At 41.3% G+C, this 26,390-nt stretch overlaps 4 protein-coding genes across 8 annotated transcripts; 2 read left to right on the top strand and 2 right to left on the bottom strand.

Annotated features, from left to right (window-relative positions):
• Positions 1 to 1,886: 1,886 nt before the first annotated feature.
• Positions 1,887 to 10,339, bottom strand: arpc1a (actin related protein 2/3 complex, subunit 1A). 2 transcript variants are annotated; one of them, XM_004568314.3, is made up of 11 exons: positions 9,996 to 10,339; positions 9,229 to 9,319; positions 8,846 to 8,950; positions 8,402 to 8,624; positions 7,387 to 7,494; positions 7,150 to 7,253; positions 6,907 to 7,015; positions 6,095 to 6,170; positions 5,808 to 6,001; positions 2,800 to 2,890; positions 1,887 to 2,710 (listed from the first exon to the last, which is right to left on the bottom strand). In XM_004568314.3, the coding sequence occupies exons 2-11, from the start codon at positions 9,290 to 9,292 to the stop codon at positions 2,672 to 2,674; spliced, it is 1,113 nt and encodes a 370-aa protein (XP_004568371.1). In that variant the 5' UTR covers positions 9,293 to 9,319; positions 9,996 to 10,339; the 3' UTR covers positions 1,887 to 2,671. The 2 variants fall into 2 exon arrangements, with proteins under 2 accessions (XP_004568371.1, XP_004568372.1); XM_004568315.5 differs by having other exon boundaries at positions 9,885 to 10,006.
• Positions 10,340 to 11,392: 1,053 nt separating this feature from the next.
• LOC101468352 (lipopolysaccharide-induced tumor necrosis factor-alpha factor homolog) lies at positions 11,393 to 12,539 on the top strand. The gene is made up of 4 exons (XM_076884754.1): positions 11,393 to 11,569; positions 11,659 to 11,811; positions 12,003 to 12,177; positions 12,289 to 12,539. The coding sequence occupies exons 1-4, from the start codon at positions 11,515 to 11,517 to the stop codon at positions 12,404 to 12,406; spliced, it is 501 nt and encodes a 166-aa protein (XP_076740869.1). The 5' UTR covers positions 11,393 to 11,514; the 3' UTR covers positions 12,407 to 12,539.
• Positions 12,540 to 12,817: 278 nt separating this feature from the next.
• LOC105941309 (uncharacterized) lies at positions 12,818 to 15,849 on the top strand. Its single transcript, XM_076884753.1, has 2 exons — positions 12,818 to 13,920; positions 14,155 to 15,849. Exon 1 carries the CDS (start codon positions 12,927 to 12,929, stop codon positions 13,869 to 13,871), a length of 945 nt encoding a protein of 314 aa, XP_076740868.1. The 5' UTR covers positions 12,818 to 12,926; the 3' UTR covers positions 13,872 to 13,920; positions 14,155 to 15,849.
• Positions 15,850 to 16,016: 167 nt separating this feature from the next.
• On the bottom strand, positions 16,017 to 26,306 carry abcg2b (ATP-binding cassette, sub-family G (WHITE), member 2b). 4 transcript variants are annotated; one of them, XM_076884750.1, is made up of 16 exons: positions 26,055 to 26,306; positions 25,318 to 25,421; positions 24,327 to 24,386; positions 24,116 to 24,233; positions 23,879 to 24,034; positions 23,406 to 23,563; positions 23,025 to 23,176; positions 22,587 to 22,679; positions 21,872 to 22,023; positions 21,445 to 21,596; positions 19,588 to 19,677; positions 17,666 to 17,790; positions 17,074 to 17,228; positions 16,904 to 16,993; positions 16,730 to 16,782; positions 16,017 to 16,642 (listed from the first exon to the last, which is right to left on the bottom strand). In XM_076884750.1, the coding sequence occupies exons 1-16, from the start codon at positions 26,289 to 26,291 to the stop codon at positions 16,495 to 16,497; spliced, it is 2,043 nt and encodes a 680-aa protein (XP_076740865.1). In that variant the 5' UTR covers positions 26,292 to 26,306; the 3' UTR covers positions 16,017 to 16,494. The 4 variants fall into 4 exon arrangements, with proteins under 4 accessions (XP_076740865.1, XP_004568369.3, XP_076740866.1 ...); XM_004568312.6 differs by having other exon boundaries at positions 16,018 to 16,642; positions 25,318 to 25,490; positions 26,055 to 26,199; XM_076884751.1 differs by lacking the exon at positions 24,327 to 24,386 and having other exon boundaries at positions 16,025 to 16,642; positions 24,116 to 24,213; positions 25,318 to 25,490; positions 26,055 to 26,180.
• Between the last annotated feature and the right edge of the window lie 84 nt (positions 26,307 to 26,390).

Genomic DNA, 26,390 nt, shown 5'->3' with positions numbered 1-26,390 from the left:
CCTGAATACTATGGTTGTTTATATTTACTGCGGGAAGAAACGGTAAAAACGGCGTTTTAGAAGGAAAACGCTGGAAAGCACTCTCCACCTGTGAGCAAAAACAATACCAAACCCCCCACCCTTTCCTATTGGTGGAAAAATGTACCATGTCGACCAATCAGAACATGGCATTTGTTGTTTAGGGAGGGGGGGAAGTTTCAGGAGTGACAAAAAAATTTTTTTTTAGGAGTGACGGTGGTGTTTTGAGATGTGAGAGATTTGCCACGTTTAGCGCAAATCTTGTGTCGTTAGTGTGTCGTGTAGTCAATAGTTTGTTGTGTGTGTCAGAACAATGAGGCGACTGCTGAATGTTACAGCTGTTACAGCAGTGATACATCTCCTGTTGTCAGGCCTGCAGGTATCAGGCTGTTGTTCTCCTTTATCTCATAGTGGACAGAAATTGTTTTTTGGAGTGGCACAAATAATTTGTGTGGCATCAGATTTGATGCAGAACAGCTGATTGTTCTGTAAATAGTTTGAAATGTTTATTTAAAAAAACGCCTTGGCTGCATTTTTAGGTAAACTGCTGCAAAAAACGTTGTTTGCAAGACTCAGTTACTTTTTTGAAGAACTATATAATTAATTGCCCAACATTGGTCATTATATACTGTATTTTGCAGAGAGAGAGTTACAGGACTCTCTCCCAGACCACAGATTCACAATATAAGTTATATATATATATAAAAATAAATAAAAGTTGTGTTTTCAAAATTGGAGCTCAAGTTATTTTTACTTCCAATAGTGTTAACATACACAGGTCATGAACAAGATTTTTTTTTTTTAATTTTCATTGTAAGTGGGCTAAAGCAGTTAATTAAAAGTAGTCTAACATAAATGCTGTAATTTGATTATTTTAATAAACCATGTAACTTGGATGGATTCGATGCTGGCGTGACCATAGTGCACACGTCTGCTGTCGCTCACAGTGGTCCAAGGGAGTTTGCTCAGACACGTGAAAAATTAGAGGGAACATTACTCGTAAGTGGATATCAGGCCCTTGTAGAGCAATATTTAGCATGTCCACATATGTGGACATCAGGTCCTTTGAGGTTAAAGATATTTCTTTGATTTTTTTGAAATCTTAGAAGCATTATTTACTTTTGCACCAGCTTCGGGAAGCTGTAGGTTTTGATTTCTATCTCATCTGGTCATCTTGAAGTGCCAACAAAGACAATGAAAAAGATGACCCACGATAACACCCACTATTCAGTGCGTTCACATCCCAGAATGTCAGCGGCGTACTACGTCATCCCACTCATGATTTTTCACAATTTGCAGCTCACTGTAACAGGTAAAGTATGGGGGAAGAAAGCGATAAATTTGATTGTATTGTTGCACTGAATACAATGAGAATTAAAAATCCACAGAGGATTCAAGGAGTCTTGAAAACAGTCATATCCAGGACAACTCAATCCTGTTTCACTAAAATACTAGGATGAGAAGTTGATTCCTGTGAAACTGGTGAAAGGACCAAATATAAACCTTCAGCACAGTTTAAGTAAAGACCCAATAGGCGATCGATGCGTACACCTTTCAGTAAAACCTGAATACTCTAGGAGTAGCAATCTTAGTGAACTGTGGAGGGATGCCCAACTTGTTCGTCTGTCCTTCGGCTAAATGAGCTAAAAATCATTGCGGTGACGCCGACACAGAAAGAAGATATAACCTTGTTTACTAAAAATCCTCACAGAGAAACAATGTTCCAGAATTTTTCAGAAACTCCAAGATTTGCATTTAGCTGGGCCTTCACTAACCTATGACAAGCAGAAATATGGATTACATATTGTAATTTGACACACAAACTACCATCTGTCCACATACACAAAGGAAGAGCACAGTCATTTGAGTTGAGTACTGTAAATGTATTTCATCTTTATTTCATGTCTACTCATGGTCAGTTACATAGAAATCCTCCATCTTGTGTGGTTTTAGTGTAGGAGCTACAGAGCCTAGTGTTGGCCAGCTGTCACTCCACACAGAGTTCAGACAGCTGCTTTCTCTCTCCACCATCAGATTCTGTACAACTCCCAAAAGCCAACACGCAACATGTACTCAGAATATCAGTAACCCCGGGTCCTAGTGAAAGCAAATTCGCCCGCTGAAGAATACGAACTATCCTCCAGTAAAACGTCTACTTTCGGTCTACTAAATGTTGTTATTCCGAGAGCATGTTAAGGTTAGCCTGAGGTGGAATACAGTCTGATTTTGGATAAAATGCACCTTTTAGTGTTCAACTTTTGGTACAGGAGGTTAGAGAACATAAAAACACACATTTCACGTCACGTCTAATACGTGTCAGAGGACCTTCCCACTTTGACACCTGGTTAACCTTCGTTTAAAAACAAACAAAATGGGGGGAAAAAAAAAAATCAACAGTGAAGTCACACGTCAGCTCAGCGTGTGTAGTGAGTGTATGTGTGTGAGTGAGTTTAAGCACACACTCACAAGAGTGTGTTATGGTCTGATCAGTGCTTCAGCAGACACTCGATAAAGTATGTATGTTACTGGCTGCGTGGCAGGAGTGGAGGGAGGGCCGGGGTGAGACGGAAAAGGGGCAAGAGGGGTGAGGGCAGGGGAGGAAAAGGGGGAGAAGTGAGGCCGCAGCGTCTCTCCGTTCATTCAAAAGGTTTCTTCACATAATGCGGAGACCCTGGATAGAAGCTTCTAGACTCTGAGGAGGAAAACACATGACAGAGAGTTAGTGATGGAAGACTCAGAAAAAGTTAACTCACAAAAAACACTGTTTCTGTGCATTTTTACCTTGAAGTCCCAAATGGTCATTGCTCCATCGATACCTGTGGTGCAGAACTTGCGACAATCCCTTTTGTCTCCCTCATAGATAGACACTTGGCTAAGAAACAAACACACAGGTGATGATGTTGACAAGCCTTTGTTATCGTTGTGATCTTGGTGGGAAATTTGCTAAAATGCTTATCTGCTGCTAGTTAAATGGTAGTGGTGACAAAAAGGCTTCAGGAAGTCTGTGGGTGTGGCTGAAATATCACATATAAGGTGGAAAACACCACCATCATGAATGGATTCAGTAGGTGCTTTTAATCGTTTTTTCCTGGTTGTTTTACACCTCTTTACCAGACACAATTTCACACTGTGTGCAATATTCAAATATAAATCGGACCTGCCTTTCTTATTTTTGCGTGTCTCTTGTTTCCCTGTTTTTCTTTGAGTCCCTGCTTTCACCACATTCACTCCCTGCTAACAGGCTGAGGCGTGTTAGCAAATTACGACTGAGTAGATTCCATTCTGTGCAAACATTGCTACGACAGCATTCAAGATGCTGATCTTTGACTTGATCTACAAGTTTTGCAGCAGTAAACTCTTTAGAGGAAAACAAAAACAAAACTGAAGTCTGGAGCTCTTACTGTACTTCCAAAGTAACATGAATAATCTTATCACACTGAAGAAAGCAAACAAACTTGTTTCTCAGAATATATTGCAAAATATCAGCTAATTACTGCCGGTCCTCTTGGTCACATTTGAGTGTTGCAATGCCAAACTACACCTTAAAACAATAAAAGCACTACATAAATAAAACTTCTGACCTGTGACCTAGAGATTGAAACGCTTCCTGTTTGAAAACACGTAAAGCTAAGCAGATCTGACACCAGAGATCACCTGAGAATTAATTGAAATCAGCTGCTTATGGCTCTGCATTTTACTTTGAGTGATGAGTCATGTGTCTACGGCTCATCCAAATTTTGTCTGCACAATGTCTGATTGCTCACTAGAACCACATGAAGTGTGCACATTACCACAGACTACAGTGGGGCAAAAAAGTATTTAGTCAGCCACCGATTGTGCAAGTTCCCCCACTTAAAATGATGACAGAGGTCAGTAATTTGCACCAGAGGTACACTTCAACTGTGAGAGACAGAATGTGAAAAAAAAAAAAAAATCCATGAATCCACATGGTAGGATTTGTAAAGAATTTATTCGTAAATTAGGGTGGAAAATAAGTATTTGGTCACCTCAAACAAGGAAAATCTCTGGCTCTCACAGACCTGTAACGTCTTCTGTAAGAAGCTTTTCTGTCCCCCACTCGTTACCTGTATGAATGGCACCTGTTTGAACTCATCGTCTGTATAAAAGACACCTGTCCACAGCCTCAAACAGTCAGACTCCAAACTCCGCCATGGCCAAGACCAAAGAGCTTTCGAAGGACACCAGGAAAAGTATTGTAGACCTGCACCAGACTGGGAAGAGTGAATCTACAATAGGCAAGCAGCTTGGTGTGAAAAAATCAACTGTGGGAGCAATCATCAGAAAATGGAAGACATACAAGACCACTGATAATCTCCCTCGATCTGGGGCTCCACGCAAGATCTCATCCCGTGGGGTCAAAATGATCATGAGAACGGTGAGCAAAGATCCCAGAACCACACGGGGGGACCTGGTGAATGACCTGCAGAGAGCTGGGACCAAAGTAACAAAGGTCACCATCAGTAACACACTACAACGGCAGGGAATCAAATCCCGCAGTGCCAGACGTGTTCCGCTGCTGAAGCCAGTGCATGTCCAGGCCCGTCTGAAGTTTGCCAGAGAGCACATGGATGATACAGCAGAGGATTGGGAGAATGTCATGTGGTCAGATGAAACCAAAGTAGAACTTTTTGGTATAAACTCAACTCGTCGTGTTTGGAGGAAGAAGAATACTGAGTTGCATCCCAAGAACACCATACCTACTGTGAAGCATGGGGGTGGAAACATCATGCTATGGGGCTGTTTTTCTGCCAAGGGGACAGGACGACTGATCCGTGTTAAGGACAGAATGAATGGGGCCATGTATCGTGAGATTTTGAGCCAGAACCTCCTTCCATCAGTGAGAACTTTGAAGATGAAACGAGGCTGGGTCTTCCAACATGACAATGATCCAAAACACACCGCCCGGGCAACAAAGGAGTGTAAGAAGCATTTGAAAGTCCTGGAGTGGCCTAGCCAGTCTCCAGACCTCAACCCCATAGAAAATCTGTGGCGGGAGTTGAAAGTCCGTGTTGCTCGGCGACAGCCCCAAAACATCACTGCTCTCGAGAAGATCTGCATGGAGGAATGGGCCAAAATACCAGCTACTGTGTGTGCAAACCTGGTAAAGACCTATAGTAAACGTTTGACCTCTGTTATTGCCAACAAAGGTTATGTTACAAAGTATTGAGTTGTATTTTTGTTATTGACCAAATACTTATTTTCCACCCTGATTTACAAATAAATTCTTTACAAATCCTACCATGTGGATTCATGGATTTTTTTTTCCACATTCTGTCTCTCACAGTTGAAGTGTACTTCTGGTGCAAATTACTGACCTCTGTCATCATTTTAGGTGGGGGAACTTGCACAATCGGTGGCTGACTAAATACTTTTTTGCCCCACTGTATATACTTTTCAAACAGAGTATGTAAGGTTGTTGCAAAACCTGTTTTTATGTATAAAGAATAGAAATAATAATAATAGAAGTGGATGCAGAACAATTGAAAGCTCCTAAAATCATCTGTTTTCTCAAACATGTGATGCCTAACAGCATTGATTCAACACTAAGTGCTCATTTACCAGCAAGCTAGTATTGATGAACTAAAATACTAGAGCCCAACATTAAAACCCATCTGTGTTTTGTACAGGCTAAAGTTTGGAGATGGGGTGTTGGTTAAAATGAATATGATTCATAATATAATTCAACTGCACCATAGGATATAGTCTCCAAAATTACCATTAAAATGTTTGCATTACCCATGCGTGCATTAGTTTTCTGGGTGACCTACGTGATGCTGTTCTGGTGCAGTGTGTCCAGGGCAGTATTGCGGTCCTCAGTGGTGGCTCTCTTGTCCATGTTCCTGAAGCGCTCCATGGCAGAGATGTTCCTCTGGATGCTCTGCTTGGGGAGGTCGAGCTTTGTCACAAATGTCAGCGCTCCACCGTCGTCGCAACGGAACAGCATCGGACAACAGTCATGACCCTGAGGAGGGAGACAGCAGAGTTACTACAGCGCTCCTGGATCACTAGAAATCTGTGCAAAGGAACATGCAGCCACCATATGCTTTATTCTTACCGCAGCTACTAGACTGTTCTCTGAAATAAAAATGACACTGAGCAGAGGAAGGAACTCCGTCTTCAGCTGTGAAGGACTAAACACAAACAAAATAAAATTAATATGGTCCGAGTGGCTGATTCGATTGCACTTAAAAAGATAAAGAGAACACAGGCACAGGCTACTGAATACTATAGTTTAAAACACCCCAAAATTAATTGTAGCTAAAGAAAAAAAAAATCATATATATTAAAGAAAAATATGGGATGGGTACCTTTGGCAACACGATGAGTGTGGGATAATTTTAAATGAATGAAAAGGGTTTTGTTTCAGATGAGATTGGGATGGATTCACTTCACTAACTGCTTTATGATTATGCAACAATGGTAATCTCTTTATGGCATTACTCAGTTTGCTTTAAAGGCCACAACATTTGCCCTTTTGTGGTCAATGTTAAGAATTCAAAGTGCAAATTGTGTTTTTACCCCCTGCATTATTTTCTGTAACTTACTCACTTGAGATGATTGTTGTTGTTTTTTTTTTACATTTTTTGCATAATTGCCGTTAGTGAATCTGTCAAATCCCACAATCAGGTGCGGAGACAACTCTAATTTCACGAGATGTGCTGACATTCAGACCCAACATCTATCAGGCGACACCATTATATATAATTGTGTATATAATTTTATTTATATATATATATATATATATATATATATATATATATATATATATATATATAAATAAGAAGTCAGCTTTAATTCTGACTTCTTATATAAAGAATGAGTAAACCATGTGCATTTTAGAAGAATACAGGTAACAACTAAACATACCTGGCAGTCTTAGAGCTGTCCACCACTGTGACAGTACTGTCATGGCTGACCCAGGCCAGACGGTTACCAGAAGCTGAAAAAGAGACAGAGTGGACCCAACCCCCTCCACCTAAGAAGGCACAAAACACACACAAATTGGTAAGTTCACAGAGCAACTGTAAAAGAATATCGACAAGGCTAAAAATAAATAAATAAATAATAATAAAAAAAAGGGGGGGGGGGGAGCAGGGGGGGGTGTCAGACCTGCTCCTCCAAATTCTGCTAGCACAGCCCCAAATGGCATCTTGCTGCCCCAGGGTGTGGGGCCTGGTTTCTCCTCCACCTCTTTAATGTAGGCTGAGAACACCCTAGAGACCAGAGAGGGAGAGATGAGCAAGGAAGCGGGCTGGAAGACAGCATGAAAAACAGAAATTGAAACCGGACAAAGCCGCCTAGCTAGTTTTCAATACTCTAATCTTCATCTCCTGAACCATCTTTTACCTGCACTTGAAGTCACATGAGCCAGCAGCCAGCAGGACATTGTTTGGATGCCAGTCCAGACTGAGGATGGTGGAGCGAACTGGCTTTTTGATGTGCTTGCTAACCCACCTAAAACCACACGAAGAAGCAAAGTTTTTATAGCAGGACATGTAAATATTTAAACCCCACAAAAACAAAAAAACGACTCATCAATTATGAGGCACAGCAAAAATAAAAGGGAAGTAATAAGTACAGGGTGGAGGAAAAAAAACAAGTCCTTTAATCCTGGGAGTGTATCTTCATCAGCTGGTTGGAATGCAACGCTTTGCTCTTACACTAGGTGAAGACATTCAATTCCCAGTTCGTTTTAAACTGGACCACACCCCCTACCTCTACATTTGCATGACGACTTCCTTGCAGCACTGCACTCTCTCTGCGCCAGAGATAAGTAGAGAGCACCAGAGAAAGGCTGCCCTTCACCTAATGCTCTGTTAACGTCCTCACATAATTATAGCCTTCACTGGGATTGTGCTGTGATTGCTTAGCACACATGTATCACCCTCATTCTTCTTTAAATGCTATCAGAACATGCCAACGAAAGAAAATCAACTCTACTTTTGTGTTCATGACATTTACAGGTGTAGCGTTATTATAACTATAATGATAAGTATCATTTCTGTAATGATATTGGTAGCAAGTCAATGTGGCTACCAACAGAATTTTTCACAGTCTATAACTGCTGAGAGAGACATGCCTCCCAACTCTTGATGACGCACTTCTGTATGAAAGTTCAAGCCACACCTCAGATAAGCGTTTCACACAGGCTGTGTGGCTGCTCTGACCTGTTAAAGCAGGTGTGAAAATTGAGGTAAAGCAGTTTGGTCTGGACGTATAGGTTCAAAATAATGCACTAATAATTCAAATAAATTGCAATACTGAACTTAAATGCTGCACTTTCAAAGAAAGACATTATTCACAACATTCACCAGAACATCAATGCATTTAAATCATGCCACTGCTGGATTAATAGTCTCACCAATCGTTCTCGGACTCAAAGTAGCAGACAGAGATGAGTCGAGCACCGCTGCCCACTGCAAACTTGTTCTCCAATGGAGACCACTTGACGAAGGTGGCCGCTCTGTTGATCCTGAGGATGACCAGTGTGGGCTTCCATACCCCCTCCTTCTGGGACCACACATAGGCATTACGGTCTGCTCCACATGTCACTATGCGGTCACTTTTGGGAGCCCAGTCAATGCCTATAACACAGCCAATATGCAGTCACTAACAACTCTACTAATAGCTTAGACAAAAAGAAACCCCTTTAGGATCACACAATCCCACCTTAGCTGTGGTTTTACTTATTAAAGAATTCTTCAGAAACATTAATTTTACTGACATGTTGGGTGAGACGTGGACTGAAACGTCACGTTAAATAAGTAAAACAAACGATCAGTCTTAAAAACATCTGATTAACCACCTGTTATATGGCCATTGTGTTCCTTCAGTTCATGGGTCTTAACCCACTGGTTGCCACTCTTCTTGTAGATATGAACTTCATGGTTATTGGGACTAATGGCAATTTCTGAAGGAAAACAAAACAGAAGAAACCAGCTGGTTAACAGGATGAGCACACAGATAACAAACAAGTTAGACCAGTTTTCTGATACATGCCAAATTCCAACCTGTGTTACCCAAAATAAACTGAGTCAATCTTATCTCTGTTCAGATGAAATTGCTCTAACAGCATTCTTTGTAGTTGTGATCTGACCACCCAATGAAGACAAAGACTTTAAGACCTTAACCTTGAAATGTGTTGTGTTAAAGTGAGCATTTCTCATAGCTACAGTCTCAGAGCCTTACGTGTCCTGTCGCGGTTCCATGCGTGGCAGGTGATGGGTTCCAACAGAAACTGATGAAGGGACATGTTTGGGTGTGGTCCTTAAGTTGAACTCTGCGAAGCAAAAACACACAGCAAAAACTCACAAAGCAAAGCAAAACACGGCAAACACACTCCCAGCCAGCAGGAGACCAGAACAATGTCTCGGTAGACTTAAAAACTAAACAAATTACAGCATACATAATGGAAGCTGCTGGTTCACTGCTCACATAGGACAGCTAGTTAACTGTTAACTTTTAAAGCACCCTAACTCGTAATGTACGTGTTAGCCGCTAGCTTGGATTCTTTAGATAAACCCTGTCACCGAGAAGCTTTCTTTACTAGTTTCTCTTAAATAATAATGGCAAATTAACGTTAGCAAGCTGACTTTCACTTAAGTCCTTTTTCGCCCCAAACAGACGTACAACATTCTTCTAAACCAGTACGGACTTGCTAAGCTAGCTCCGGTAATATTACCATTACTAGGTCAGCTGCTTCCCTCGGTAAATTAACATTAGCAAAACGTTTCTAGCAAGTCAATCAAATTGCTAGCTCACATTTCGCCGGTGTTACACAGACCTAATAGCAAGATGGGGAATTTTGAGGGATATAATGACAACGACTGTGTCCACACGCTTACCAGAAGGCCTCCTTTCTAAGATTATTTTTTCCTCGTACAAGAAGCCTTTACTCCCGGTGACAGCTAGACCATTAGCCTGTCCATCCCACTAGCCTCCATATGCTAACTTACCTCGTCAGTCCGGTTCTCCCGAGTGTTGAACTCTTGTTAGCCGGTGAGCTAAATCACGCTAGCGGGGGGAAAGGTTAGATTAGGAGTGGACCTGAATTCGCGGACTCTGGTCAGTCGACACGAATTCGTCCAGGAATGTTGAGGGGAATGTCAAGACGGCCAGCAGGATACGACTGGGAGCATCCGGTAGCTAAAACTCTGCAGCAAAACCCGTGGATGCCAGGCTGACAGCTAGCTTAGCATCATTACGCTAGCTGTTACATTCAAGTGAATAACCTCGTTCACGTCGCTAGATCTCACGTTACTCCTAGCCCGAGAAGAGCTCCTCTGGTGCTTTACCCAGAGTGCTTTAAACGGTTACAAAACAGCACAGACTTGTGGCCGTTGTATCAGTGTTGTATTAAACACGACTAGAGGACTTCATCAGGCTTAGATGGTGTGTTTTGTCTGATAATGTGTGAATAATGCTTGTGAAGCTCGCACACAAGAATTTCACTCACATGTGCTGTACCAATGTACCTGCACATGTGATGTGACAATAAAAGTGATTTGATTTGCCAAAACACAGAATCACCGACTCGGAATTTTAAAACCAGGTTTTAAATATTTATGGTACTGTAAAATTCTTGACCCACCCCTAGTTTCTCTGTATTTAGCTTTTCATGTCATCTTTTTAAAGTGGTCTTGAGCAATAGTGCTCCAGGCTTTTTTCAGTATTTTTCCACCAAAGAAAGGATTAACAAAGAGCTCTTGGCTGAAAAATTGGCATATCTTTGCATGATAGGCAGTGTGTTCTTAAAATGTTTGAGGAAACTGGACAAGTGAAGGACAAAAGAAGAAGTAGGCCTAAAAACCATCTATAACAGATAAACAGTATCTGATCAAGATGTCATTCTTAAGGAAGAGAAAAGGTTGAAGTATGCCAAATTATACAAGAACTGGACAGAAAATCAGTGGCACCAGGTCTTATTGGAGTGATGAGTCCAAATGTGAAGCTTTTGGCCAAGTCCTCATTAATATGTTGGAAGTCAGTAGAGTCTGTTAAGTATCTGATTGGCATTTTTCAGGCTTCATTTTTCAGCATGACAATGATCACAAATACACTGTTAATGCAGTAAAAGCATAGATTGGCTCCTCCCTGCAACCCTGATAAGGATAAGCATCCAAAGAAATGAGGAGCTCTATTTTGCATAATAGAGCACATCTGGTCTTACTCATAAAGAACAGATTATCTTTGGTGTTTAAAAAAAACAAAATTTGATTTTTTACCACTTTCCAGTGGAATAAAACTAAGCAAGATGGCTGTTTGGGGGAAGGTTTGCCCCAGACCTTTCTACCTGTTTAACATGCTCATGGCGCTATTGAACAATGGGTAATACCTTCTTGAACCAATCAGAGGCAAATTCAATTAACAGCACCTGGTACATCTGCTGATGAATCCCTGCTGGACGCAAACACAGGAGGCACATTTTAGGAGTTTTCCCTTGTTTTTCCTCTCACGCTCCCTCAGGCCTTTTAAATGGAATCAAATGTGGATAAGCTGTTTCCTGCACCTACGCCATACTTCTTACCAGGTAAAAATAACCTCTCATCTCAAGCATTGCTTAGTCTGTTTTCCTGTGGTTGAAAAAACAAAAACCTCACTGTGTATCCATTTTTCCAGAGGACTGTAAATCGGATCAAGATGTCAAAGTCTACAAAGTCCACTCACCTTTCACCCGTCCACCACCACCACCAGCACAGCCACCACAACCGCCTTCCTCGTCCTCGTCTTCAGGAGTTTGCTTGCCCAACAATATTCTCTCAGCTGTACCAGGTACAGGCTCTTCTACCTCCATTTTGAATATGTAATGTCACATTTTCTTTGCTCACTGCTAAGTTTAAACATAGCTTAATAATTTATTACTTTAGTTTACTTACTTTACTTTAGTTTTACATTTAAAAAAAATTAGCAGCAATCCCCTTCAGGTTGCATGTCAGCATTCATTTTTAACCTCTTCTCAACAGTGTATGATGCCCCTTTACGTACACCCAGGGCAAAGTTTGTGAGCTATGAAGCTGAGCTGCGATGCTCTCCAGGTCTGGCAACCTGCCCCTCCTGCAGGACTCGGGTCACCACAGAGGTCACCTTTAAAGCCGGGACTTTTGCGTGGCTCGTGTGTCTTGTGTTTGTGTTATGCGGGTGAGAGGCATTTAAACACTTCAGTCTGGTTGTTTTTTGTATCCCAGCATCGATCACACATTCGATTTCTAAAAAGTCAGAGATCAGCATGTGGTTCTTTCCGCCTCACAGGTTGGTGCTCGGCTGCTGCCTGATTCCATTTTTTGTAAACCACTTTAAGGACGCCTACCACAGTTGTCCACGCTGTCGACGGGTTCTTCACGTGCACAAGAAGCGGTGCTGCGAGTGAACACACAATTGCTGGAGTCAAATGCACGTTTAGACATAAGAGCACACGAGTTCCTGTTGTGTAAAATTCGATATTTTAAACGTTTTAATCAAATTGTGAAAGAATCCTATTAAATAAATGTGTTCTGTGCCAATCTTTCAAGCTTTATTTCTTTGTTTTATTTAAAATGCAGAGCAGGGAGAAAAGCTTAATGTTTCAAGTGACCTTTGTTTGCATAGTTCACTGCACATCCAAACATCCAGCGAGGATTAGGCCTGCATGTGCACCTGTACTGTGCATAGTAAACGTGCTCTCACTAATCACTCTAGAGGATTAGAGGTGTAGGTTTATTTTAGATGTTTGAGCCTCAGGGTAATGAGCATCATACAAGCCCTTTTCTTTTTTTTCTTTTTTTTTAAAGCATGCCAACAACCTCCCACTCACAGCTCAGGTATAAGGCATCAGGAAATGTTATTCCTGTGTAGAGGAGCACTGGTGGATCCGCGAGGCAGTGACGCACTTGCAGCCAGCTGACCCTTGCATGGCTGAAGATGCATCAGAGTATCTCAACTCGGTCAGGAAATCACTTTCCTCCCTAGTCCATTCTTTTTTCTTTCGACACTTCACAAGCAAAAGTGAACTCCTCTCCTACTTGATGCTGTGCGCTGCCAAAATGCCCTTCATACCGCCAGTGTCCATCACGCGCTCTGTGTCAGGACTCGCTGGGAAGGAGAGACCCACCAACAACACTTCATCTGTATCTGCTGTGACCAAAGCTTTGAAAGAAGACAAAGGCGGCTCAATGAAGGAGAGGCTGGCTTTGAACTTGAAACAGCTGGGGAAGAAGAGTCAGCCCAGGAGTAATCTGCCAACAATTAAAGGAGTGTCAGGGGCAAACAGAAGGGAAGGCTCACTGCCTTCATCCCAGAAAGGCAGATCTCCTGTCACCAGCTCAGAGAGTCTGTCTAAAAGACAGCAGCACAAACACTCTGGTCACACTTCTGTAAAGAGTGACTCACAGGTGAAGCCTGTGAGAACCAAGGATCAGCAGGAGGTCCGTTTCACTCTGACTCTCACACCCGAGGCTGTCCTCCTGCTGCAGCGGAGAAACAGCGAGAAACACCGGCAACGTTCAGTCGCCAGAAATCCCTCGAGTGGATCCACCTTGGCTCCCGGAGGAGCCACGGAGTCCCGACGCAGGAGGGAAAACGTGCCCAAAAGGCAGAGAAACGGCTCTCACAGCGGCAGAGTCCCCGCTAAAAACAGCACTGACGCTGAGCTCGGAGACATAAACTCAATTCTGAAAATCTCCCTTTTGAATGAGCGGCACAAGTACGACGACGTGGAGTACGAGGAAGAGGAGAACTACGGCGTGGATGAGCGCGTGATGCTCAAATGTACAGAGTGGCTACGTGGGCTGGAAAACGCACCAATGACGGCGGGGAACAGGCTGAGTCGGAGCGCGAGCAGCGTGAAAAGTTTCTGAAGGTGACTGGAAATGAGCGAGCGCCCGGGATTAAATGCGCGTTGTCATGGTAAATGTCAAATTTCCCCCATACATATTTCCAGGATAAAAAATGTGATGTGATGTCATTCAGCATGATGGTGTCGTGGCTATCTCTTTATACTATTGGATTACAACTACAAGGGCTGTATGCAGAAGAAAAAAATATTTATTTTTATTTTGTGTTTTTGAGCCTTGGGTGTTAAGATCCACTGAAATATTTTGTGGAAAATATATTTTCATTGACACATGGCTTTCTAACAAGGTGCAAATGTGCAAGGACGAGAAGACACAACTGTTCACTGACTGCCCGAGCATGCGCTGTGAGGTGCAGTGCACAGAGCAACACAGCTGCTGCAATGTGTAATCTATAGTGATGCACGAGCCTCAGGAGGATTTGCACGTCACAGGATCGTCTCTAATAAAGATAGATAAAGATAAAGATCTCGCACAAGATGACACTTTATCCGCAGTTATGCAATGTCAGAAGAGTAACCGATGAAGTGTAATTAAAGGGAAAGTCAGCGTTTACTTTGATTTTTAATGCTTTTCCTTAGTCTTCTGTGCCCTCACTTTAAATTTCACAGCTAAGCAGTTTGCACCATTACCGTCATTTGATCAGTATCACGTTTTGTAAGACTTGCAGTCAATTAAAAAAAAAAAAGAAATTAAGTTAAAAACAGGGAAACTTTTAAAACTTTTTAAAGACAAATCATTTGTACTTTTGTTTTTGTAACCAACACTGTCTAAGAAAGCGCTAAGTAGCTTTCTACGGATTTAAGGTCTTGGCTTGGCAGTTGTCAGACATTTCCTCGTGCACACACCAAGTGCGCATAGTATATCAGCTTATCCACCTGGGAGTCAAATGTTACAACACGTGTGATGGTTAATGCTATAGAGCAGGGCCCTTAATCATAAGGCCAAGGGCCAGCATTGGCTGGGCAAAGACTCGACTCCAGTCCACAGGACGGTTGAGGAGTTGAAGGAGTATGGGCTCAAATTGAGGTCATAAATATTTTGTAATTGTAAATCAGGATTTATGTGTAAAAAGAATTTGTGTGTCTGTAAAAAAAGATGTTTGCAGTGTTTTGGAAATTAGTCTTCACTAGTGGAGATAGTTACAAAGCTTTCTTTGTTATGAATTAGCATACATGTGGCATAGCATACATACAGAGCTCAGCAGCCAGCGCAACAAATTCTGGATCCTTTGCTTTTAGTTAGCATTAGCAGCACATCCTACGTCCGATGAGAAAGTACCTTTATGCTGAGCACTGCGACTCACAGCAATGTTCCCGGGTCAGCCCGGACTTTGTGTTAAACTAATCCTAAAGTAATAATGGTATTTCTAACCACTGATATACCACAACTTTATCCTTTCAACAGCTACTGAAAGTTAGGGGACCTAGCTGCTATCAGAAATTTTTATAGAGATCCTCCAGCTTCAAACTGTATTACCCTTCAAGGACCTGCAGTTCAAAAAAGCACCCCCTCCAACAGCCAAACCCATCTGTTCTCTGATTGGATAGTTACATTTGTGATTGACATGACATTGGCCAATCAGATGAAAGGAAGAAAAATCGGGTCAAAATTCGTACTTGTAACTTGCAGAGTTTGACACAGTTTTTTTTGGCTAAGTCCACATACAAATCTTTTTACGCACGCACGCACACACGCACGCACACACACACTCTTTTTACACATACAAATCCTGATTTACAAGTACAAAATATTTATGACCACAATTTGAGCCCATAAAGGAGGGCGTAATTTTGGACTTTTACACTGAAGTCATTACATAAGATATAACAATTAAATGAAAGTCTTGATGCAAGCTCAATCATCAAGGTAAGCAAATCCCAGAAAGTTGTTTATCTGGAGGTTATGTTTCCAGTGGGAGAAATATTTCCTCACTCATCCAAGTGACTTCTTAAGAAATGACATGTTTCTCCCACTGAAAACTCAAAGTCCAGATGAACAGAACATCCTGGAATTAAATGACAGAAAAAATGAATGTTTTTCATTGTCTCTTTAGAAATATCATTTTTTTATAATGTAAAAAAAATAAACAAATAGGATATTTTCTGAGAATTAACAAAAACTTTCAGTTTTGTAATTACAGGAGAGTCTGAGCAATGAGCTAAACCAAATTTTTCTTTAATTTAACACTTTTTTTTTTTTTTATTTGTGCTGACAGGTTTCTTCCATCTACTCTGACAACATTTCTTTATCATGCAAAAAACTTTGAGATACTATTGAAATTTCACTTGTTTTTCTTCTATGATATTCCAAGGGACTTTAAATGGACAGTTAGACGTCTTTACAATGACAGAAAGAGGAATTTCACTAGTGTGGTCCACTTAACATCAATGTGGGCAGCATGTGACCCGGGATGTAAAATGAGTCTGACATCCCTACTTTAGAGCTTAAGTGAGTAAAAGATTTTAAATGTAATGTTTTACAGTATAAGTTGATCTGAAATAATAAATAATAGTAAAAGAAAGCTCAGTCTGGTGGAACTATACAAAACTCTCCAGTGTTGCTTTTTTTTGTTGTTGTTAAATTACTAAGAAATATACTTTGCTGCTTATGGACACATGAATGGGCATCATTTCCAGCGGTTGATTCGTCGCAACTGGACGTAGGCCAGGCACATGCAGACAAATATGATTCCCAGCAAGGCCACCACGTTCCTCCAGAAGCCCCACACGGAGTAGTCGATACCTTGCTGTTCCAGGAAATGTTCCCCTGAGATGCTGAAGCACAAGACACAAAGACACATTTAATCTGTGTGTGCAAGTGTGTGCATAAGTTTTAAACAGTAGCTACGTTATTTCACTCACACTGTGTTGTTGCTGTACAAAAACAGTCCTTTCAGCTCGTTAATGTATAGAGCCTAAGAAAGAGAGACAAAGAGATCAGGCTGAACAACCTCCTCACTTCACATAAAGGCACATTCAGCCCCAGTGGTCTCATTCTCACACACAAATCCTCCTCCCTTGCTTTCCGTGTCTTACATCCAATCCATATTTGAAGATACTGATCCATTTCACCCAAGAGAGCCAGCTCAGCATGGCGTTGAGATTGACGAGAAAACCACCAAAGACCTAAAACATAAAGAGGGAATGAAACTCTTAAGTGCCTATTCCTCTCTTGTACATGTCATATATGAGTCTTAGCATCTCACCATCATGAAGACGAAGGGCAAAGCAATGAGGATGTTTGCCATCGCAAATGTAGAAACGCTCGCTGAGACGAGGAAGGCCAGACCAACTCCTGCCAGACTGACCAGAGACATGGTCAGAGCGAAACAGAGGAACGTCTCAAAGGCAGGCTTCAACCCTGAAGGAATGGTGGACACGTGCACACAGGAAGACAGGAAATTATTGAGCGGGCTGCTCCTGGCACAGTGGCAGTGAGATCAAATGGAAGCTTCCAAATGAAAATTAATCAACAGCGGCTCAATTAATTAGGAAGTAGATTATGGGGATCCAGATTTTATTCATCAAACCTGGAACACCCTTGAGATGAGGCTCAGCCTGTGCAGAAGGAACTGGGCTGTTTCCTTATTCACTAATTTACTGCATCCAAACTCTCACTCATACTGCAAAACCACTCTGTGGATTTGGAGTTAGCCCTAAATAAGACATTTCATGGATGTGAATGAAACACCAGCAGCTCCTCTCTGTACTAACTGACTGTATCAGAACATCTTTCATGATCCGACGCAATGTGTGTTTTGTATGTGTATGTCTGCTTGCATGCAAGGATGATGTTACCCATCATGTAGTAGGCAATTGCTGAAAACACAATGATGGGAATCATGCGATTGGGGATGAGATCAGCAAAGATCTTGGACAGGAAGTAGACGGAGGTACGGTAATAGCCGCTAGAGTTCTCATGACTGCAACAAACATTAACAGGGAAAAAAACAAACTCAAAAACAATGTGAGAGGGTGAAAAGGGTTAGATTCACTGACAATTTGAAAAACAGACTTTTTTAAGCTATATTTTATATCAAAGTGTGATGCAACTCATAAGCATGCACCTCTTCTAAAATTAAGCTCACGCTAATTCATTGATGATTGAATTAAAAAAAAAAAAAAATGCTTTAAAAGGCAGCAACACCACACACTTGGTCAGGACATCCTGGCTATAAGTCCAGTTAGCTATCGACAACAACAGGCTGTGCTGGCAGCCACCTATCACTTGCACCCAGCTATGCTTTTAGCTGGGTGCAACTTTTACAGTAAATGGATTTGACAAGCTATGCTTTTAATAAAACAAACTTTAAGCCTCAGTGCAATTTAAATGGGTGAGTTATACAAAACAATTACTCCCAGTACAGATATCACGAGGAGATCAATTATCTATAAACTCGAAAACATTTTTTTTTAATTTTCACAAGACTATAAACATGTTAATTACTGCTGTGAAGTCTATTTTAACATCTACAGGGATTGACTTGCTTTTGAAAAGAGCCCCAAGTGGCAGCTAGAGGAACTGCAGTTTTGGCATTTTGGCTGTTTTTTTCCAGCCCCTGAGATGACTGCCATGTGAGTTTGGTTTTCTTGCGAACAGCAGCCAAGATGAATTAGCTGATGAGTATTAATGAGGTTATGTTGCCTCTCTTAACGGGGCTCTAGTCCAGAGTCCTCGCAGAGAGAGCATAACCCAGATTACTTTGTCATACCGGTAGTTACAATTTACAAATGTCCAAAAAATATGTCTCATGCAGGCAGTCATAAAGCCTAAGGACTACAAAACAGACACTAATTAAATGTGTGTGCTGCAGGCAGATGGTGGGTAACACCTTTCTCACCAGTGGCTCTTCCCAACGATATGAGCAAGTGATAGAAATCATTTGTCACCTTTAAGATGGAAAAACACATAAACAAAATTATTCTGTTTACTTGTACAGCTATTCTTGTGAGAGTTTTCTCCATTACAATCAGTGAGAGGCCAGCTTGTTTTATTTCACACCTCTTTAAAAGCCTGTCTGAGGGCTAAGACTCAGTTTCAGGGTCAATGTTAGAGTTAGGTAGGGTTAGAGCTCCGGATTTATTTGTAGTCCTTTGTGAATGCATTACTGTAAATGAAATATAGCCAACAGAGCATGACTGGCTCTGCTGGAAAAATTAAAGACCCTTTACTCTAGTCCCTTCTGTCTTTTCAGAGTACTGTTGCATTTTCCTGGTGTCCCCTGCATTTACCAGACAACTGCAGGGATCACCCAACTTTCCCAAAGTATGTTTCTGTTTATTGCTATACAACTGGTCTGAATTATATGTCGAGAAGTTTTAGAGTACATATGGTGCCAGCGACCCTTTTGGACTGACACAAGAGTGCTTTATTGGTTGTAGGAATCTGATTGGGTTCTTGTAAAAGGCTCTTTCTTTTAAGGGGTCCCTGTGCAATAGTTAGACATGTGTAGTGAACCACAGCTGAAAACACTGTATAACAAATGAACTATTTTCTCTGACTTGAGTAATAATGAATAAAAATCGCAATGTCCAGTTGTTTTTGGAATGTCGTGTAACCTCTATGAAAACAAAACTACATGCCTTGTTTTTATGATTTATCATCTCTGTAACTATGGTGGATTTAAGAATATAGCAGCTTTGGCTTTGACTGAAGAAAAATACAGAATAGCACAAGTCACACTTCTAAAGGGCACACATAAGCTTAATGTCTCACTCACATGAAGATCGCCCTTTCATTTATAAAGAGTTCAACAGCAGAAAGATTCCCAAACACCATGTTGATGATAAGGAAGAAGAACGCTCCACTCCTGCCATTAAAAGACAAAAGAGACAATGGTTTAAAAAGTTAAGAACATGTCAGCCATGATACATTACTGTGAAAATTATTTGTCACACCTACATGTGTCATCAAACAAATGTTAACATTAGACAAATATAAGCAGAGTAAATGTAAAATACAGGATTTCATTTGGCCATCCATCCATCCATTTTCTTCCGCTTATCCGGGGCCAGGTCGCCAGGGCAGCAGCCCAAGCAGAGAAGCCCAGACCTCCCTCTTCCCAGCCACCTCCTCCAGTATATCTGGGGGAACACCAAGGCGTTCCCAGGCCAGCCGAGAGATACCCTGCCCTGGGGCCTCCTCCCGGTGGGACATGCCCGGAACACCTCACCCAGGAGGCGCCCAGGAGGCATCCTTGTCAGATGCCCGAACCACCTCAGCTGGCTCCTTTCGATGTGGAGGAGCAGCGGCTCTATTCTGAGCCTCTTCTGAATGGCCGAACTTCTCACCCTATCTCTAAGAGAGAGGCCAGCCACCCTTCGGAGGAAGCCCATTTCCGCCGCTTGTATTCGCGATCTCATTCATTTATTCAGGATTTCATTTATTAAGAGGGAAATAAACTATCTAAACCTCCCTGACACTGTGTGAAAATGATTTGCCCCTCAGAACATCCAAAAAAACTGCAGGTCTCACTTGTCTCAGTTAAGCTCAGTCTTCATGATTCAATAAGAAAGAGACTGGGGAAAAAAAAATGGCATCCATGGGGGAGTCAAGTGGAAAAAAACAGCGACCACAAAGAACATAAATGCTTGTGTCACATTTACCAAAAAACATCTTGATTATCCACAAAACCCTAACCACAAAAATACTCTGGATTGATGAGACAAACGCTGAACTCTTTGGAAGGTTTGAGTCCAGTTGCATCTGCATAAAAGTGACCCAGTATTTCATGACAAGAACATTATACTGACAGTCAAACATGGTGGTGGTAGTGTGATGGTCTGGGGCTGTTTTTCTGTTTCAGGGCAGCTTGCTGTAATTGATGGAAACATGAATTCTGCTCTCTACCAGAAACATCCTGAAGGAGAATGTGTCACCATCAGTTCATGCCCCGAATCTCACGAGCACACTTGAGTTATACAGAAGGACAATGACTAAGAACACACCACAAAATCCACCTCTGAATGGCCAAAAAAAGGTTTTGGCGTGGTCTAGTCAAAGTCTGGACTTAAATCAGATTGATATGCTTTGGCATGACCATAAACCTCAAACAACTCACGGTGTAAAATGCTCCAACGTGGCTGAATTAAAACAATTCTGTGCAGAAGAGTGGGCCAAAATTTCTTCATAGCACTGTAAAAAAAACCCATTAGAAGTTATCGCAAATGCTTGATTGCATGTCTTGCTGCCAAGGGTGGCACAACCAGTTATTAGTTTTAGGGGGGAATCACTGTTTCACACAGGGCCATGTAGGTTTGGATAGATTATTCCCTTAATAAATAAAATCATCATTTGAAAACTGCATTTTGTGTTTACTCGGGTTATCTTCATCTAACATTAAAATTTGTTTGACGATCGGAAACATAAGTGCGACAAATATGCAAATAAATATGAAAATCAGGAGGTAGGCAAATACTATTTGACTATCTGGAACCAAGTGGCCTTCACAGTAGCGGCCCTGCAATAATTCCCTACAACAATATACGGTTAAAAACATTTTAAATTATATTATGTGGAATACAGAGGTGAAAATGGAGCAGATACCCTGAATTAAACAAAGCACACTGTTGTGTACCTGTTCTGTAAAGCCTCGGGCAGTGTCAGGGGCATTTGGTAATAAATGAGTCCCACAAGAATGGCAAAGAAGATGTTGAGAGCCAGTTGGGCGTAGGAGGTCTGAGGGTTCCTCAGAGTGTTCAACACTGTCCTGCCACACACCACACGCATCTAGCTCACGCACACACAGATGCACCACACACACAGACACAAAGAGGATAATTATCAACATTTTTTATGAGTAGACAGTAAAACTGAGTCGGATCAGCACACAGCCAAGCACACTGAGATAACAGCTGGCTCGTAAACTCTGTGACATAACCTAATAAACTCACGTCTGCTTCTGTTAATCATTAAACTAATGAGACCTGAGATTTCCAACAACCAGAAAATAATCTATCATTTTAAAATTAAAAAATGTTCTCTGCAACTGACGATTTGCTCACCTGATAGAAGAAAGAGGTGGCGTAGTTGGCCGGCTTGTCTTCACCTGTGACCCCGTCAACAATGCTCTGGTTCACATGGTCCAGCTCCTCCATCATATTCTGGTACAGCTGGGACTGCTGATACTTTATTGCTAAGGGGTTTTTGCAATTCTCTTGGGTGAGAGAGGAAATCACGGTGTCAAGTTAAGGACAGCATAATAAAAACATGGATTTATAACAGCCACCCAAGAAATCTAAGTGAGATGGGTTTGGAGATGTAAAACTGAGCAATTACTCCAGAAGTGCTTAGTTACGTAACACAAACCTTCCTTTACGTCACGTTAAGTAAACCTAGCTGCCTCCCAACTCAAAGTTCAAACATGCTGCACAAACATGAGCTTGGTTTGTAATAAGTGAGGCTTTTATAGCCGCCCAATATGCGGCAGGTTGTGTTATGAAGCAAAAACATTGTAGAATATAGTTTTTGAAATGCTGTTGGAGCAATCTGTGACCGACATGTCTAAAACTGTAACTTCACCAATAACTTTATCCAACATTGATTTTTTTTTCTTACTCACGAAGCACCAAACCATGCTTGGATATTTAACTGGTGTTACAAAGAGTGATTTGTCTATTTTAGAAGGTTGTCTTTGTGTGTGTCTCTCAGCAAAAAGTAGTTGGTGGTTGGAGAAGCGAAGTAGGAGAACATTTTTTTTAACTGTGAATTATTACTTACCTGCCATGTCCCATTGTACTGTTGATTTTGTTTCTCCATTTGTGATGTCCATGAAGAAGTCAGCTGGATTGTTGAAAGGCTCAATCTGATAGCCTGTGCAAAGCACACACAGACATACTGATAAAACCTCATTCAACTTTAAAAGCATACAAAATCTGGATTTGAGGAAGTGCTACATCCATTCATGAATCCAAGAACCCAGTTCAGGGCTGGATTATCTAAATAATCTCAGATCATTTTCACACTGTAGAACAAAGTTAAGTATGAACATATAAATATAAAACAGGACTTAAGTCATGCCCTGACTTCTGACCTCATTCAGCAGCTCATATACTGTATATTTCCCTTTGGTATTCAACTGCTCATCATTTTTTATAGGATTCTCAGTCAGAGTCTTCCAACTTTTACAGTAAATATACAAACTCATGCATTACATACCAAGGTCTGTGAAGTACATCAGGGCATGGTCTGCTGCTCCTGCATACACCACCTCCCCTTTATGCATCAGTGTGAGGTGGTCAAACTGTTTGAAGATGGAGTATCGGGGTTGGTGGATGGAGAAGATCACAGTCTTGCCTCTTCTGGACAACCTTCATACATTTTTGGACATTTTTATTACACAGACGGCAGTAGATGGTGACATAAAGAGATCATTTACACCAGAAACACCAGCATAGTGTAAATGTGAACTAAAGATAGCAATGAACAGCACGCTGCTGTTTGACTCTACCTAATTTTATACAGCGTGCTTCGGTTTTGTGTTATTTGTGTCTTTTGTGTATGTGTGTAATGAGTGATAGTTAAGTAGCTGCGCTGTACTTGTGTAGTAGACCGATGATGCAGTTTGCAGTGTTAGAATCCAAGCCAGTGGTCGGCTCATCCAGAAACAGCAGAGAGGGAGACGTGATGAGCTCCATCCCAATGCTGCACCGCTTCCTCTCCCCTCCTGATACACCACGCAGAAACTCCGTACCTATCTGAATACACACACGCAAAACTTGCTTTGCATCTAAAATGTGCAAAAAGGACAAACTAGAGTGATACTTCTGTTATAAAGTTTGATTTTTCAAAATAAAATGGGAGAGTAACTTTTCTTGTATGTAAGTTACACCAAAACACCAAACTTCAATGTATTTTTGTAGCGATTATATACAGTTTAGTTGGTACTGTGGTCTCATAGTAATAGGATTTAAAAAGCACTAATGATAAGTTATTTTGCATAAAATACTGTAAGATTTTTTGATATTTCCTCTACAGTTTAAAAAAAGTAGTTTGTGCATGGTGCTCTGTACCTTAGTGTCAGCACAGTCTGTAAGGCCCAAGTCTTCTATGATGGTGTTTACTTGCTGGTGTTTATCTGCTGTGGAGTGATCCTTAGGGTTCAGACGCAAGTTGGCACTGAAAAGCAGGTTCTCTCTCACGCTCAGAGTCCCCATCAGAATATCATCCTGGAACCAAAAGGGCGACGTAGATAAACCACTCACCAGTGTGTGATGTTAAAAAATATGCATCTGTTTGCATCTGTGTACCTGAACCACGTAGGCAGAGCTGAGCCTCAGGTCAGACGTGACGACTTTGCCGTTCACCAATACATTTCCCTGACGCAGTCCAGCTGGATTTTTCCTCCCTGCAAGTACATCCAGGAGTCTGCGATCAGGATAAAAAAAACAAAACACATCATTGGGTGGCCTGTTCATGCTTATAAACTACTGACTATGTATTTGCAGGGAAATGTCTTACGATGTTTTACCGCTTCCTGTGGCACCCATGATGGCATTCATCCCCGGTCTTATGATCCCACTGCAGCAAGTCATGCAATGCTTTAGTGATCCTTAATACATAATCCACAAGATACATTCTTTCTACTCAAGCATTGGAGGTTATACTGTTCATTTCTTTCAATGCTTTCTGCAAAATGCAGAAAATAAAAGAAGATGACAATGCTATGAAAATAAAACGCTACGGCCAAACACATACATGTGTACTTTTAGCATTCTAAGTTACAGCATATTGAAAAAGTAGAGCTACAACTGAAAACTAATGTTATTTACACTTTTATTGCCTGATTGACCTGTACACATTAAAGAATTAAAGGAAAAATCAACACAAAGTGACTTAGCAAGGTGATAGACCAAAACATGTCACTAGAACAGACTCACTGCACCTCAGTATTCCTTAGTCATGGCACATTAGGTCTCTAGAAATCTACTTGAGGGGTAAACCCCATTCTTTTCAAAGATACTGACCAATGTGACCCAAAGTCTACCATAGGCGTTTAGGTAGTTGGGATCTGGTGATTGCAACTGCCATATTTTATTGATATTTTCATGATCATCAAGCCATTCAGTGACACTGCTTAATAAATATGAACTCAAGTGGATCCAAGTCAAGGAGCATAAAAGAAACCACCTATAGTTTTGTTTTTTGTTTTTTTGAATTTGTCACTCATATATTTAGGTGTAATGAGAGTGAATCCAGTCTGGCTCAGGTTTTTAACCTGCCAGAACATCTTTGACTCTTTTCCTGATTAACAACAGAACAACGTATAAGCTCAAAAAGAACAACGTGGAAAGTGCATAGAGTATTTCTATGAGACCAGCGTAAAAACGTTGACTGTCACATGCTATAGTTCCAGCATGTTATCGGTCACCACACAGTAATAAAGCTGTTATATCACATAAAAGTATATGTAGATACATTCACATTCTCCCGGGTAACCAGCATGTCCTACCTCACATCATGGAGGATGATCTTTTCGGGCCCCATCTTGCGGCAGAACTTTGTTTCTTGAACACAGTAGAGGAGGTTGCTGAATGTGACAGTTGGACCCCGGTCCTGAAAGTAGTCGTAGTCATCAACACGGATACTATTCTCCCCCTTAGTCATGTTCAAAGAATTGAGTTGCTAGCAGAAAGAGAGGAAAAGAGTCTGGAAGCTGGGTTCAAAAGAGAGAAGCAGTCTGGCACAGAGACCTGTGCAGGCTGAAGGAGATACAGGTGAGTGAAAATGTAACCAAAAGATATCTCTTATTACCCATCGGAACTTTGGACTCTCTCAATCCTTAAAGAGTTGTGGCTTACTGTGATCATGTGGCACTGAACTCTCCCATTCAAAATCACAAGCACAGCAGTAATTCCACCCATGAGCATTACAATCTATGCAAGTAATTTGATGGCAGCTGGTGATATGCGTATAGTATAATGCTGATTACCCCTATGAAAGTATTGCACATGTCAGCCATTCTACCATACCTATACGTTAATACATGTTTATTTATACAGGTAATTTATACACAGTACGATTATTCATATTCATGAAGGCGACAGCAGTATTAATGCCAGCAAGCACAAATTCTGTCATGGTCCTGGGTCGGTGACCCAGCGCTGTGAGTTTATTATTATTATTTTCTAGTTTATTCTGATTTTGTATTAGTTCTTTGGGTTTGGTTGTCGTGTTTATTATCCCTACCTGTGTCTCCCTCTGTGCTCTGTTCGGGTCCCCGAGTTTTGTGTTGTAAAACAGTCTGTGTGTTTCCTGTTTTACTTTGTAGGTCTGTGTCTCGTTATGTCCATTAGTTCCAGCTGTGTCCCCTCCTGTGTGCCATTTCCTGATTACCTGGTGTGTGTATTTATAGTCTGTATCTGCCTGTCCTCCTCCTCGCGTCGTCTGCGTTTCTCTGCTAATGTAACATAAATAATGCAGCATTAGGAAAAGCACTGTTTTCTGACTTCACACTTTGTGAGCTACTGTTTGAGAAAGTCTGAGTATTTAGGAGTATTTGTGTACCATGATTGTTACTTGGTC

Source organism: Maylandia zebra, linkage group LG6, assembly GCF_041146795.1.
Source record: "Maylandia zebra isolate NMK-2024a linkage group LG6, Mzebra_GT3a, whole genome shotgun sequence".
Lineage (NCBI taxonomy): Eukaryota > Metazoa > Chordata > Actinopteri > Cichliformes > Cichlidae > Maylandia > Maylandia zebra.
The sequence above is the reverse complement of the archived record's forward strand: the minus strand, read 5'-3'. Positions and strand labels throughout refer to the sequence as shown.

What these genes read in the sequence shown, in the direction of transcription:
- arpc1a (XM_004568314.3), bottom strand. Translation starts at nt 9,292, where the DNA reads ATGTCCCTTCATCAGTTTCTGTTGGAACCCATCACCTGCCACGCATGG. An exon ending in ATGGAACCGCGACAGGACAC is followed by an intron (nt 8,951 to 9,228) that starts GTAAGGCTCTGA and finishes GTTTTCCTTCAG; the next exon opens with AAATTGCCATTAGTCCCAAT. An exon ending in TTTGAGTCCGAGAACGATTG is followed by an intron (nt 7,495 to 8,401) that starts GTGAGACTATTA and finishes GTGTGGTTTTAG; the next exon opens with GTGGGTTAGCAAGCACATCA.
- LOC101468352 (XM_076884754.1), top strand. Translation starts at nt 11,515, where the DNA reads ATGGAATCAAATGTGGATAAGCTGTTTCCTGCACCTACGCCATACTTC. An exon ending in TACGCCATACTTCTTACCAG is followed by an intron (nt 11,570 to 11,658) that starts GTAAAAATAACC and finishes CCATTTTTCCAG; the next exon opens with AGGACTGTAAATCGGATCAA. An exon ending in CTTGTGTTTGTGTTATGCGG is followed by an intron (nt 12,178 to 12,288) that starts GTGAGAGGCATT and finishes TCCGCCTCACAG; the next exon opens with GTTGGTGCTCGGCTGCTGCC.
- LOC105941309 (XM_076884753.1), top strand. Translation starts at nt 12,927, where the DNA reads ATGGCTGAAGATGCATCAGAGTATCTCAACTCGGTCAGGAAATCACTT.
- abcg2b (XM_076884750.1), bottom strand. Translation starts at nt 26,291, where the DNA reads ATGCTGCATTATTTATGTTACATTAGCAGAGAAACGCAGACGACGCGA. An exon ending in AATGAAAGGGCGATCTTCAT is followed by an intron (nt 17,791 to 19,587) that starts GTGAGTGAGACA and finishes TGTTTGTTGCAG; the next exon opens with TCATGAGAACTCTAGCGGCT. An exon ending in TTGTACAGCAACAACACAGT is followed by an intron (nt 16,643 to 16,729) that starts GTGAGTGAAATA and finishes CTTGTGCTTCAG; the next exon opens with CATCTCAGGGGAACATTTCC.